General features: G+C 48.1%; 1 protein-coding gene across 12 annotated transcripts in view; it reads left to right on the top strand.

The window, feature by feature from the left end:
* The first annotated feature begins 255 nt into the window (after nucleotides 1–255).
* The window catches only part of WDFY4 (WDFY family member 4), a 251,942-nt gene continuing 237,421 nt past the window's right edge, over nucleotides 256–14,776 (top strand). For 4 of the 12 annotated variants that reach the window (XM_039546659.1, XM_039546660.1, XM_039546661.1 and 1 more), the window contains exons 1-2: nucleotides 271–779; nucleotides 11,928–12,196. In XM_039546659.1, coding sequence (XP_039402593.1) covers nucleotides 11,945–12,196 — 252 coding nt within the window. In that variant the 5' untranslated portion in view covers nucleotides 271–779; nucleotides 11,928–11,944. Of the gene's footprint in view, nucleotides 780–11,927; nucleotides 12,197–14,776 lie in introns of all 12 variants that reach the window. The other 8 variants (XM_039546666.1, XM_039546665.1, XR_005601150.1 and 5 more) reach the window with 6 other exon arrangements.

Raw genomic sequence — 14,776 nt, 5'->3', positions numbered from 1 at the left:
AACAGACTAGAAAATACCTGAATTTCTAATGTTAAAAAAATAAATAAAATAAATGGCAAGCTTAAAAGCTAAACAAAAATCCACCCAGGCCTGTTGTTATGAAAGGGAGTAGGGGGAGGCAAACCCCCTTTGTTTTTTATTCCTAGGTGGGTCACCAAGTTCATTTGTGTCATCATTGCAGTTTACGTTGTCGGCTTCATAAAGCCACCGAGCAACCCCATTGTTAGCAAGCTCAGCAGGGTGGCCAAAGACTCAACAGCATTTAGAGGTGACATCTCCAGATCAGAGGCGCACTGGTGTGGGAAGCTCCTGCTGCTTCTTTCCCATGTCCTGTGGATGGAGAGAGAGGGCTTCAGTCTCCAGGGCTATCAAGCCAGCACCTTGCCCTAGCAATTCAGCAAACCGTAAAGAAAACACCATTTATTTGTTAATGTTGGAACAAGGAAAATCTCTGATGTACGGGACCAGAAGGAAGCCCATCTTCCTGGCAGCTCTATACACCAGCTGAGCTGCTCTGAGTCATCTGAGCTGGTTTGAGTGCCTCTTGGCTCCAGTAGCTTGTGGTTCATTTTGTGCTTCTCCACTTCTGCTTTCCCCAGGAAATAAGCACAGTAGCTAACCAAGTGATTCACAGTGGAAAGTTTAAAGAGCAGAGTGGGAGCTGTTGAATGCTTTAAGATGCCTGGCAGGACAGCTGTGTCACAGACAAAAGAAGAAAAGCCGGTTATCCTGGATATAGCAACTGCTAGCACTGGAAGTCACTGAACCTGCATGCCCAGGTATGTCACCTGCTTTTCAGATTTGCTTTGGAATTGGAAGTGACGGGTTCACTTCTGTAGCAAAGCAGATGGCGTCTGTTGTACTGACCAAACACTTTGCTTTGATAGAGTCAGTTTCAAATGGCAGCGGCTTTTGTGAAAGTTCAACATGGTGTTGGGCTGTCGGGAGAGAGTGGAACAGCAGGGATACACACGTGTCTGTGTTCTTTATTCTAGGGACAGCACAGGGATTATAGGTGCAGAATGTATCGGCTGTTGTTCTTAGCAGAGTTGTTTGATTTGCTGTAATTGCCTCCAACTCTCATATACTTCTATTTTTGAGTGATTTATGTTGACCTGGCTTCCATTCTGCTCTTCTTGAGGGTCTCTCTCAGAGATTAGCTTTTATTGTTAGACTGTCTGTGGGTAACTAGCAGCGTCCAATGTTTTACTTAGCATCAGGGAACAATATTTCACTGACGGCTGGACAGCACCTTATAAGTGCAATTCCTCACTGGATTATCCCCCATGCTACTCCGACTGACTCCAACAGGGGTACAGGGTATATTAGTGCAGAATCTGACTTGACAAGGTGATTGCAAGCTTCTCCCCCCTCTCCCCCCTCCAGTGGAAAGAACAAAAGCAGGCCAAACATTAACGTTCCATAACTATGCTTTTGTTGTGCACGGAAAGGCTGTTCAAAGAAAAGCAAACAGAGAAGCCCTTAAGAACCCAAGAAAGAATTAATGATTTGCCAAAATGCAGTATAGAAAGGCCTGCTTTGAAATAAAGGCAGCAAACCACCCACACAACTGAAATGTGGTCTAATAAGAAGAACACATTGGGCCAAATTCAATCTTGATTTAAATCTATTTGCTTTAACGGAGTCACACCTGTTCATACTGTGTCTGAATTGGGCATGTTGTTATGTTAATCACATGCTGCAAAAACCAAGAACTGTTTCCTATGAAAAGACACCTGTCCTTCAGACAATGTACAACCCTCTCCACATTTATCAGTATGTTTAATAGTCCATCTTCTCTTATTTTTGTTTAGAGAATATTTAGGGGCCCCAACCAAGAGAGGGCCCTATTGTGCTAGGTGCTGTACAAACACAGAAGAAGAGACAGGCCATTCCTCAAAGAGTTTACAATCTAAAGAGACAAGACAAAGGGTGGGAGGGGAGTTGCACTTAGCAACCTTAACTAAGTTCTTGGTTTTTGTATAGCATATGGTCTGGGATCACACTGTAAATCTATATGTTTTTAGATTTGCCTTGTGAAATATTATTCCCAGTTCAAACACTAGATGCATGGTTGAAAGTTGTAAATAACGGATCAGATCAGTGGAAATTCAGGGAAGAGGAGCAAAGATGATTAGGAGACAGAAAAGACTGACTAAATGGAATGATAAAGGAAAGTAAATATGTAGCATTTGACCAACTGACAGTTATGAGGGAATAGGATGCCCTCAACAAGCATGGAAGGGCACAAACAACCAGGCGGGAGAGGAGTCGTGGTGGATTCTCTGTCAGTGACAATTTTAAAATCAAGATTGCATGTTTTTCTACAAAATCTGCTCTAGGAATTATTTTGGGGGAAATTCTCCTCTGGGCTTTGTTATACAGGACTAAATGATCACAACGGTCCCTTCTGGCTTTGCAATCTGTTAATTTATGTATTAATTGAGTGAGCTAAGAGTGAATAGACCTAGAGTGTATGGGATTAAATTAAGTAAAGGAAAATGTATACTGAATATCAGGAGACACTTTCAGTCAGTGAGATCTGTCAGGCAGTAGAATAATCTCTCAATGGAGCTGGTTGAAGCCTCGTCATTTGGAGCATTTAAAACTGGTCTCTGAGTATTCTACTGGAGAACACTCCAGTAGAATTTTAGGTTGGATATTAGGAAAAACTTTTTCACTAGGAGGGTGGTGAAACACTGGAATGGGTTACCTAGGGAGGTGGTGGAATCTTCTTCCTTAGAGGTTTTTAAGGTCAGGCTTGACAAAGCCCTGCCTGGGATGATTTAGTTGGGAATTGGTCCTGCTTTGAGCAGGGGGTTGGACTAGATGACCTCCTGAGGTCCCTTCCAACCCTGATATTCTATGATTCTTGCCTGGCTGGAGAGGAATGGAGTAGGGGACCCAAGAATGCTTCCAGCTTTGATTCAGTGACCTAGTTGGTTTTGATGCTTACCAGAACATGGGGGTTTTTTGTACAGTCAGAGCAGAGAACTGCTTATGGAGAGAGAGACCCAGGCTGCAGAGTTTGGAACCAAACTTCCCAGATGTTTTGATCCAGCATCTTACTTTGGGACTTGTCTCCAACTGACTATTTTCTCATTTCACAAGATCATTTGGTTGAATCTCTCGAGCTCTGAACAGGCTGGTAGTTGGTAGACAGAATAGAACAGTGGACCAAAATGTGGTCTAGTGTGGGGATCGGTCCTGTGTAGGTACAACTTATTCTCAATAAAGTGAACCACAAAAGAAGAGCGACACTATTTCAACTAGTGAGGCTCTTTGATTGTTTCTCACCGCCAGACCCCATTTTCCATTTGCCCCTTTTCAGTCAGAGAAGGCCCAGCCACTTTGCACTGTGATTTCAGACAGATGTCATTTAGAACAAAAGATAAAATTGTGCTAGTAAGTATCATTTCCCCTTTTTTTTTACTTGCTGCCACTTTCGGAATAACAGCAACGGGCCTGTTGTATGTTTTTACTTTCATGTCCCTTTTAAAAACTATTGTATTTTAAAGACTCTTGTTCCATGTCATCTTGGTATGTAAAAATGTTTCATAACTTGTCAAAACTAAAAAGAAAACAGTGCTTAATAGCTAGATCCCGAGCGACCACCATCAGTGTTAAAGGTGGGCAGTAACACAAGCACAAGAGGCCTCTTAAAACTGTTTACACCAGTGGCTTTCAACCTTTTTTTTTGTTTGCGGCCCCCTAAGACATTTTGAATGGCAGTGTGGGCCACTTCTGAAATCTGAGAAATAGTCTGTGGACCCAGGGGTCTGGGTGAAAACCACTGGGTTAGTGGTCTCAGATGCTAGCTCCGTGGTAGCAGATCTTTCCAACGGAATAATTATCTTTTAAGAGGAATAGAAAATTCAAGAGATTCAGAGACTTTAAGGCCAGAAGGGACTGTTATGATTTAAGAAGGGACCACTACAAAGAGAAATATTTGTTCAACAGCAGTCAGCGGAAGAGTTGGGACTGGACTAACTCAGTGTCTCTTGGCTTGAAGTTTAATGCATCTTCCCCCTAGACTAGAGGTATCAGTAATGGGATAGGCTGTAGCCTCCATTTTGAAGAGATGACATGTACACCTAGATTTAGACATCAGTGGTTTCCAGGGGTGGCAGGTTTGTAGAAATTTTGGTGGTGCCCAGAACGCCCAGAGCCTGCCCCCACAAACTCCGCCCCCCACCTGCCTAAGGCTCTGGGAGCAAGTTTGGGTTGGTGGAGGAGGTCTGGGGTGCAGGCCTTGGGCTGGGACAGGGGATTGGGGTACAGGAGGGGTGCAGGGTCTGGGAGGGAGTTTGGGTGCAGAAAGGGTGAGAGGTTGGGCTCTGGGAGGGACTTTGGGTGGGGGGGGTCTGGGTTGCAGGCTCTGGGAGGGAGTTTGGGGATGGGAGGGGGTGTGTGGGAAAGGTGGGGGTGCAGGCTCTGGGAGGGGGTGCAGAAGTGTGGTGCTTACCTGGGGCTCCTAGGCAGGGCGGGCCGGGGGGCCTCTGTGTGCTGCTGCCCCCAGGTACTGCCCCCGCAGCTTCCTATTGGCTGCAGGGGTGCTTGGGGTAGGAGCAGTGCGCGTGGACACAAACCCGACCCACCCCGCCCAGGGGCCTCAGGGAGGGGCCAGCAGCCACGTGGAGCGAGCAGGCAGGAAGCTGCTCAGCTCCGCTGTGCTGCCGGTGGTGGTGGTGGGGGTCCCGGGGCCATTTTAAATCACCCGGGGAATGCGCAGTGGGGAGTGCCCAGGGACGGAAGGTAGGGCCGAGGGAGAGACCCAGCCTCAAACAGTGCAGGAGCTGGGCCCTGGGCCAGGAATATTCCTGATGCCCAGGCACCACGGGCCCATAGATCACACCGCCTATGGTGATTTCCCTATATAAATTCTACTTCTGGGATGGAAAGAGTGAACTGTGTTCTAAGTGAAAGGGAATGTAACCAAGCCTGGGCTTTTTGGGTTGCATAATTAGCTCAATTTAGGGTATTTTCAGCCCTGATTAGGTACCTGCCACTAATACTGTCTAGTGTTTTCCTCTCTCTTTACTTAACTTTACAGGCTCAGAATGACAGAATCATAGACACTGGGGGCAATCCTTGCCCCACTGAAGTCCCTGGTAAAACTCTCATTGACTTCAGTAGGGGGCACGATTTCACCCTACGGGACCAATCCTTCAGTGCCTTACTCATGTGAGTAGGCCTCATTTAAGCTGGGCTAATAAAAAAAAAAGTTAAATCATTAGTTAAAAAAAGAGACAGTTCATAAATTTGTCAATTATCAAATAATTTTATCTATTTCTGGATCTGCCACTGGCCTATGTCACTTGACTGCCCTGTGCCTCAGTTTCTCCATCTAGAAAATGGGGATAATGATACTGACCTACATTGTAAAGTGCTTTGATGTCTACTGATGAAAAGTGTCATATGAAAGGTAGATAGGCTTATTATTATCATTGGACCATCTTTGGTCTTTACTCATGGAAGTGATCCTGCCGAGTTGCATTGGACTATACTGCGTTACTCACATGAATAAGCATTTGTTGGATCCAGCCATAAAGGCAGAAAAATACCTAACTCCAGTGTTCTCCCTGCTGGCGATAACTGGCTTTAGCTTTTGCAGTGCCACCCCCAAGGTAGTGAGACGACTGTTATGAAGAAGGGATGCCCTTTGGACTTGTTGCGAAGGGCAAGGTCTGCGTCTTTGACAACAACTGGCTCTGAACACACTTTTCATTAGCCCCCTTGGAAAAGTCAAGAGTCTTCTGAGGCAATACGCATCTCAGAAGTGGGCTGAGGCTAAGCAATGTCATCTTACCAGAGCCAAAAATAAAGCATGACAAACGCTCTTCCCGCTCAGTCATAGGGCACGTGGTCTTCCTGTCTATCTTCTGCAGTGCTGTCATTGCACACGTTCTGCCTATGTCATGATGTTGTCTTAATTAATTACTTATTTTTTTAAAAAACTGGATACTGGTGACAAGTGCCAGATCAACAGCCTTGGAGACTGACGTCTCCTGATTATTCACAGTGATGGAGCAAGCTTCCCCTTAGGTGCCTGGCCTACAGCCCTGACTCAAAGGTACAGAACTAACCTCATAGCTCTGTCTCCATGTCCATTTCCCCTTTGCCTTCCTGCTGTGACTTCTAGCAAAGAGTATTGACTAGTGCTATGACCACCGATTTGTTCCACATGGGCCACTGAACAGCCATGAAATGGTAAAAATATCCCCATCACTGGAGCCCTGGGCTACTGCATGAGAACCATGGACTGAAACCGACCAGGCTGGTTTCAGTGCCCAAGCTAGGCAAAGTGCCAATAGTAAACAAGCAGCATACGTGCTGGAGAGCAAATGAGCATGAAGCTTTAACTGTTTAATCTGGCTGTGCTGAGGGAATTTAACATGTGTTTAGTAGAGATGGCTGGGGATTCACTCTCAAAATATTTTTCAGAAAATAAAGTTTCAGGAGAACAAATTGAAATTTTCCAGCAGAAATGTTTTCTGTTGGGAAAATCAAAATAAACTATTTTGAATCATCCCCAACATATCGATGTTGACTATTTCATTTTGGGTCAATTCACCATTAATTTCCTATGTTGCCTCATGTCGCATATTATACATTAGACTATGGGCTCCTTGGTTGCACTACATCTCCCAGGGTGCATTGTGGTCTTCTCTCTGGTTGAACTGATGTGGTGCATCATGGAAGTTGAGACCAGTGGGCATCATGGAAGATGTTGTTTGGCTGGAAAACACAGCCCATAAAGAAGAATGGGGGCATGAGCCACTAAAAACTACAACTCCCATAAGGCACCAGGGCATCTCAGGGAAAGCAGATTAATATCCAGCCAACCTGAAAGTAAGTGTTTCAATTTGGTTCACAAACCGAAACAAAATATGTTGATTCAGAAATGTCAAAATGTTTCCTTTATTTGGAACTATTGAAATCTTCTGATTCTGAACCAAAAATTTTCAGAATTTTATTACATTAAACTTTTTGATATTTTGACTTTTTTCCCCAGATTGGGATAAAAACAAATGCTGAAATATTGTAATTTCTCATGGAAATTTTTCCAATTTTTCAAAATTCATTGACCCTTTACAGCATTGCCAATTTTCATGATTTAATTGTGAATCTCATGATATTTGGTGTTTAAGTTTAAGTCCCAGCTCCGAGAGTCATGTGAATATATGAAAATCTCAACTTTCATTAAAAAAAAAAATTTCTAGCTCTCAGTGTTGATGAGAAAACCTTGGAAATGTGACACACTCTAGCTCAGAAAGTAGCAGGTAGCAAATAGAAAGAATGTCAAATTTAGTATTTTCTTAAAATCTAATTATTTTTAAGCCAAGCTCATGATTTTGGGGGCCCATTAATTTTGAATGCTTGGGTTGGCTATACTGCCTTTAACATTTTTATTAACTATCTGGAATCAAGAGTAAGCAGCCCATGTAGAAAAAAAACTTGTATGTATAGGAAGTATGCCATTGTTTTTCTATATATTAACTTGTGTGTGGAGTGTAATGTTGTACTAAAGGGTCTGCTCTCATGTTAGTTCATGTACTAATAAATTGGGCAAGTGAAGTGAGCCCTTACATTCAACTCTATGGCATTTCTCTGTCTGTCTCGTGGTAATTTTTTGAACAATGCATCTGATTAATTCCAAAATTCCAGGAAATGATCAAGGTGTCAGTGGGCAGAACCTTATTGATGTGAGTGAGAATTGGAAAACCCTGATTTCCTCTATCTAAGTGTTATGACTCTGGCAGGGCCGGCTTTAGGAAGTGCGGGGCCCAATTTGAACATTTTCGGCAGGGCCCCGGCAGGAATGAGTAAAAAAAAAAAAAAAAAAAAAATTTTTTTTTTTTTTAGCAATATTCCTTATAACAAGAATCCCAGGAGGAATTTTTTATTTTTAAAAATCCCAGATGGCAAATTTAAACAAAAAAGCCTGGACGTATCTGGGGAAAATATGGATGTATGTTAACCACCCAGTTATTTTTTTTAAAAGATGGGCCTGAAAGAAATGAGCTCCGTTTTACATGTGTGGGTCCTGGGGTGTGGTGGGGGTGACAGATGTCCCAATTTTTTTTTTTTTCTTATATAGGATCCCTGCCCCCCCCCCAGCCCCTGATTTTTTTTGCTGCTGTCACCTCACCTAGGTGGTGGTGTGTGGGTGGGGCCCCAGCTGCTCCCTGCTCCATCATTGAAGCAGGTGTGCAGGGCACTGCCCTGGGGCACTGCAGGAGGAAGTGGGGCTGGGGGCTGGGCTGGCAGGGCAGGGGCAGGGGGAGGGAGGGGGGACAGGGCAGGGGGGGGGCAAGGGGCTGGCTGGGGCTGGGGGGTGGGTGGGGGGGGGGGGGGGCTGGGCATGGGGGGGGGCATGGGCAGCAGGGGGGGGGGCAGGGGGGTGGGAGGACTGGGCTGGAGGCAGGGGTGCAGGCAGGGGGCAGGGCAGGGTGGGGGCAGGCAGGGCTGGGGGCAGGGGCTGGTGCAGGGCTGGAGGGGGGGCAGGGGGGGGGCAGGGGAGGGGGGGGGGCTGGCTGGCTGGGGGCTGGCTGCAGGCAGGCGGGGCGGCGGGGCAGGCAGGGGGGGGGGGCGGGGGGCAGGGGCAGGGGGGGGGCGGGTGGGCAGGGGGCAGGGGGGCTGGGGGGGCTGGGGGGGGGCAGGCAGGGGGGGCTGGCAGGGCAGCAGGCAGGGGGCTGTGGCAGGGGCAGGGGGCAGGGCGGGCAGGGGCAGGGGTGGCAGGGCAGGCAGGGTGGGGCAGGGGGCAGGGGGGGGGGCAGGGTGGCTGCTGGGGGGCTGGGGGGGGGCTGGCTGGAGGCTGGCTGGGGGCAGGGCAGGGGGGTATGGGGGTACAGCCCACCCTGGGTGCGGAGTGCCCTCTCAGCCCCTCAGCCCGTGGTGCCCCCAAGCCCCCCCCCCTCCCCCACCTGGCAGCAGCTCCTCCCCCCTCCAGCGAGCCCAGCCCCCCAGCGAAGCTACGGCAGCCTGCGGCTAGCCTTAGGCCCAGGGGTGAGAGGGGGGGCGGCGGCGGGCTAGCAGCGCAGGCCCCCAGGAGCCAGGAGCCCCAGCGCAGCAGCCAGCAGGGCCAGGCAGTAAGCCGCCCCCCAGGGCAGAAAAGGGGCCAGGCCGGCAGCAAGGGAGGCCTGGGCCTCCCCCAGGGGGCCAGGGCTGGCCACTTTAAAGCTCACCTGCGCTGCTGGGGGGCCCTGGGCCACAGGCCGGGGCAGCCCCCCCAGGGGGCCCGGGGGCGGTCCAGGAGGGGCTTGGGCTCTTGCCCCTCCGGGGACTCTGGATACAAGAGTGATGCAGTGACCTCACAGGGGCCTGTGGCAGGGAGCAGACATTCTGGATATAAGGACGAGGCAGTGACTTCAGGGTGAGACTAAGTTTAGGGCACCATAGAGCTTCCCCTTCCTGCAGCACCAAAAGGGCACCCCGTGGGCCTAAGTTTAGTGGAAATCAGGCTACTGGAAGACTCACTCCCCTACTTTGGCCAGTTCCCCCCACACTGGGCCACTCACCCCAACTCTGGCCTGCAGGGGCATGAGCAAGCCCTAGTGGTGGCAAGGTTCTGACTATTGCCTGTGTGGGCTGAGCTGTCCATTCGAAGGGTGCTACCCTCTAGTGATAATACCTCACTTTTAATCTATAGATATCAGAGTGTTTTACAAAGCAGGTTATCATCTTCATCCCCATTTTACAAATGGGGCACAGAGTGGGGATGCAATTTGCCCAAGGTTATCCAGTGGGCCAGCAGCAGAGCCAGGGTTAGAACCCAGGTCTCACGAGTCCTAACCTAGTACTCGATCTGTTTTCCTCTGTCCAAGAGGTAAAGCCTATGCTAGTTCTATAGCATTTGCATGTTGCGCTTGTGAGGGTTGTTCTCAGCAATGAGTAGAGAGCTCATTTGTAACAATTAAATGATTTGTAAGGAAAGATGGTAGAAAATAGTAACTGGAACCTGCTGTCTTCAGCAGTCTGCAGTTCCCTGATTTCCCCCCAATGCCACCTTTCAAGGCAGAGGTATTATGCATTCCCGTGGCCCAGCCTGAATTGCATGCGGTTGACTGAGCTGCAGTTGCACCTGGTGGCAACTAGAGGCAGCTATGCTGCATGGCGTTAGGTGGCTGCCAGCGTGGAACTGCCCCAAGGAGGAAGTGGTGATGATGGCAAATGGAATAGACAGGGAGTGAGGTGGGCAGAGGAGTGTGTGTGTGTGTGTGTGTGTGTGTGTGTAACTGGGCTGAATGAGGAGGAAGAAGCTGGAGGGGAACTGAGGCAGGGAAGCACAGAAAATGGGGGTGGCAAGCCGTGACTGAGTGGGGGTGGGGGAGGGACACAGAATAGGGGAGCTGCTCCAGGCTGAGCTGCGACACACTGTCCTTCACTAGTGATCAATATGCAAAGCTATGCCAATCATCTCATTACACATGACAGCTCCAAGGAGGACAACCCCATCCAGCAATGCACTGAAGCAGGCATTTCACTTTAAGCACGTGAGCAGTCCCACTGACATGCTTACGTGATTTTTCCAGCTTGGGGCTGGAGCATTCCACATCCTGCAGGATCAAGCCCAAATGGCTAGGAAGGACGTGGGAAGCAGTAAGACTTAAGGGTGATAGTGGACAGCAAGTTACAGCTGAGCTCACAGTGGGATATGGCTGCAAGAAAGAGGCATTGGGTGAAATCCTGGCCCCAACTGAAGTCTATCAGAATTTTGCCATTGACTTCAGTGGGGCCAGGACTTCACCTCATGTGATTTGGTGATTCATGACCAGCAGGATCATGTCTTGGAGCAGGGAGGCCTCTCTACATGGGTCCTGTGAGACTGCATATAAATTCTGCATCCTGTTTGGAGCATGCTGACACCCAACAGATGTGTACAAAGTGAAAGGGATTAATAGAAGAGCAAGAAAAATAACTGTGGAGCTTGGGAGGCTGATTAGCCTTTCTGACTGGTGTGATAAACCCAGGCCAGTTGTGCACAGCAGAGTAGTCCTATTTGGCAGCCAGGAAGTGGGCGCCCGCCCACTGCTAAAGGACTCCCCCCAGCCTAAGGGGAGAATCCACAGGTCTGGGATACCAACTAATTACGGGGGACAACAAATGGGGAAAAAAAAAACTGGGAGAAGAGGTATGCAAGAACCTGAGCATGAGTAGGCATAGTACTGGAGGACTGAGAAGTACAAGCGTTATCATACATCAGGTGGAAGGTCTGGTGGTGAGGATGAAGAAGGTGTTGGGAGGAGGCCATGGGGAAGTAGCCCAGGGAGTTGTAGCTGTTGCGCAACTGTACCAGGAGGCGCTCTAGACAGCTGCAGTCCACAGGGCCTTGGTTCCCCCCAAACCTCCCAGCTCCTGATCAGACACAGGAGGAATTGACCTGGACTGTGGCTTCTACCAGAGGGGAAGGTCTCTGGGATGTTTCCTGACCCACAGGGTGAATCTGTGAGGTGAGCAAATCTGCCAATAAGTGCAGGACCCACCAAGGTAGAGGAGGAACTTTGTGACACTGGGAAAGACCTAACTAACTACAGGCATCTGTTATTCAGCAGCTTCCGAGTGTTGAGACTGTTTCTGGGTATTGCATCTTTAATGGGCTGCAACTGCCATTTGGTGAGACAGCAAGTGCAGCATGTTACAAGTGAAACCCACACCATGTGCTCTCTCCTGGTGAGTTTATTCTGGTGGCTGCCCTTCTTCTGAAAAGAAAGCAACTGAGACTGAATCTGGCTGTTTTCCCTGTGCAAAGAGCAGTCAATCAGCTCTTCATGGAAAATCCTACAAGAAAATAACTAAGGTTGCCAATTTTGGTTGAACATATTCCTGGAGGTTTCATTGCATAACATAATCTTTAATTCCTGGGGGCTCCAGGACAATCCTGGATGGTTGGCAACCTTAAAAATAACACTTGTTTTTAAACTCAGGTCTGTTTGGCCACGGCATGGACCCAGCAGAGGAGCTCCCGAAGCAGCAGGGGGATTTCCTGGACGAGACGGGGCAGAAGCCAGGACCTGACAATGATGTGGAAGCCCCGGCGCAGCCCGAGGCCAGTGGGGAGGGGCAGCACCAGTGCCCCACTCTCCAGTGGGAGACCCTAGCCAAGCAGTTTCTGGAGTACGAGCAGGCGTCTCCTTATCTCATCCCAGAAGAGCAGCAGAGGAGGCTTCTGGGCTTCCTTCCCCTCTTCCTAAAGGTTTGCTCTTCTGCTATCTTAGGGGCTTGGCTAGAGGCTTTACCCCTAATTCTCTGTTGCCCTGCACCTAGCATGGTCGTCATTTACATTGTGGGTGGGCGTATGCCATGGGGTCTGTTCTGTAGCTCCCTCATGGGGTGCTTTTGTCCTTCAGCCACCCTTCTAACAGCCCCTGCAGTGTGTGTGATTACACTGGGGAGCTGTGCTTTGTGGGACTGGGCAAATGGAAGCAAAGGATCTGCCAGTGGATGGGCACATTTCAAAGCGGGGTTGGGACTGGTGTGGCGTGGGAAGGGTTAGACCAGTGGTGCCCCTTGTTAAGAAGGGATGCGGATCAGGTCTGGATACAGGTTAGGCTGGGATGGGCAAACTGTTTGGTTTATGCAACCTGATGGATAGAGAGCACAGAGTAAATGATGTCCAGATCGAATTCTTGGTATAATAATACTTAGCTCTTACACAGCCCTGTTCATTGGTAGATCTCCAGGCCCTTTACAAAGGAAGCAAAGGGTACACTTCTACATGAAAGCCAGTTAACTGTAACAATCGTGCTGTTGATGGTCCATGTGCCTGTTGCAATATGTACTTTGTGCTCTGAGCCATTTTACAGAAGGGGAAATTGAGGTACAGAGAGGTGATGTGACTTGCCCAGGGTCACCCAGGAGGCCATTGGCAGAAATAGGAATAGACCCTGGATCTCCTGAATCCCAATCAAGTGCTCTAACCATTAGGATGTACTGCCACTTCCTACAGACACTTTCCCCCAGTGCTCCCATTTGCATGAGGCTTCAGGATAAAACCCAGTGAGTGCTGCTTCCAGAGGAGCTACACTCACCATCTTCCACATCCCCTGCTGTTGATTGAAACCTGGAGTGCTGCTTTTGTTTGAGAAGGGACAAATATGCAGCCAGAGTGGTGAAAGGAGCTCTGCTCTTACAGCAGTAGGCATGGCAATAGAATCTAGTGGGATGGATAGAAAATTTGTTCCTAGTTTCAAATATGTTATGGCTGCATAAAGGATGCTGTGGCTTCAAACTCAATCTAGCTGCAAATCTCAGCATGTAACAGTCACTCTTCTCCTGAAGATCCAAGTAGCAATGGGCCAGAACATTTAGATCCATAATTCAGACACCTCCTCCCACAATGACATTTTCCTGCAAAAGTTTCTTGGTTTTGATGACACCCTGTTTTGGGGGCAAGTTTTTGCTATTCATGGTGTGTGATTAGTCACCAAAGTCACTGTTTCTGCTCCCCAACTAGTCAAGGCAATCTTTCTCAACAGGAGGGTGGGGAGGCAGGCAGGAGCCATAGGTCTGGACTGTTCATAGCTTTTGCATAGCTGCACAGATTGCTGTATGCAAATTGCCCCCCGGGGGCCAAATGGCCCCAAAGGAGTTGGGAAAAGGCAGGGAGTGGGAGCATAGTGCACCATGTATGCTGGGAGGCACAAAATCAATTACACCTGGCAAGGGACATAAAATGCAATAAAAAGAGGTTCTTTTAATACATTGGGAGCAAGAGAAAAGGAAGGAAAGTGTAGTTCCCCTACTTAGTGGGGAAGGAGAGCTAATAACTTATGACATCAAGAAGGCTGTGGGGTTAGTGCCTATTATGTTTGTCTTCACTAAAAAGTTGAATGGTGACAGATTACTTCTGAGTAGCTATCTTCAATAACTCCAGGAGGATGGGTGAGGTCATAGAGGACTAGAGAAGGGCAAACATAATGCCTGTCTTTAAAAAGAGGACATGGGAATTATAGACCAATCAGCCTACCTTTGATACCTGGAAAGATACCGGGACAAATTATTAAACAATCTGGGGGATAAGGTTATAAGGAATAGCCAGCATGGATTTGCTAAGAAAAAATTGTACTAAACCAACCTAACTTCCTGTTTGATGGGGTTACTGGCCTAGTGGATGGGGGGAAGCAGAAGATGTGATGTATCTTCATTTCTTATTAAGGCTTTTGATACAATCCCACATGACATTCTCAGGGAAATGTGGTCTAGATGAAATTGCTATAAGGTGGGTGCACAGCTGATTGAGAGACCATATTCAAACAGTAGTGATCAATGGTTTACTGTCAGACTGGGAGGGTGTATGTAATGGGGTCCCTCCAGGGGTCGGTCCTGGGTCTGGTATTAAATAGTTTTGTTAATCCATTTGGATAATGGAGTTGGGAGTATGTTTATAAAATTTGCCGATGACACCAAGCTGGGAGAGGTTGCAAGCACTTTGGAGGACAGGATTGAAATTCAAAACCACCTTGACAAATTAGAGAATTGGTCTGAAATCAACAAGATGAAATTCAATAAAGACAAGTGCAAAGTACTTCACTTAGGAAGGAAAAATCAAATGCACAACTACAAAACGGGGAATAACTGTCTAGGTGGCAGTACTGCTGAAAAGGAGCTGGAGCTTCTAGTGCATCAAAAATGAAATGTGAGTCAACAAGGTGATGCAGCTGCGAAAAAGGCTAATATCACTCTGGGATGTATTAACTAACAGGAGTGCTGTATGTAAGACACAGGAGGTAATTGTCCTGTTTCACTCAGCATTGGTGAGGTCCCCACTGGAGTG

The sequence above is a fragment of the Mauremys reevesii genome, linkage group 7 (assembly GCF_016161935.1).
Source record: "Mauremys reevesii isolate NIE-2019 linkage group 7, ASM1616193v1, whole genome shotgun sequence".
Lineage (NCBI taxonomy): Eukaryota > Metazoa > Chordata > Testudines > Geoemydidae > Mauremys > Mauremys reevesii.
This window is presented reverse-complemented; position numbering and strand designations above follow the sequence as displayed.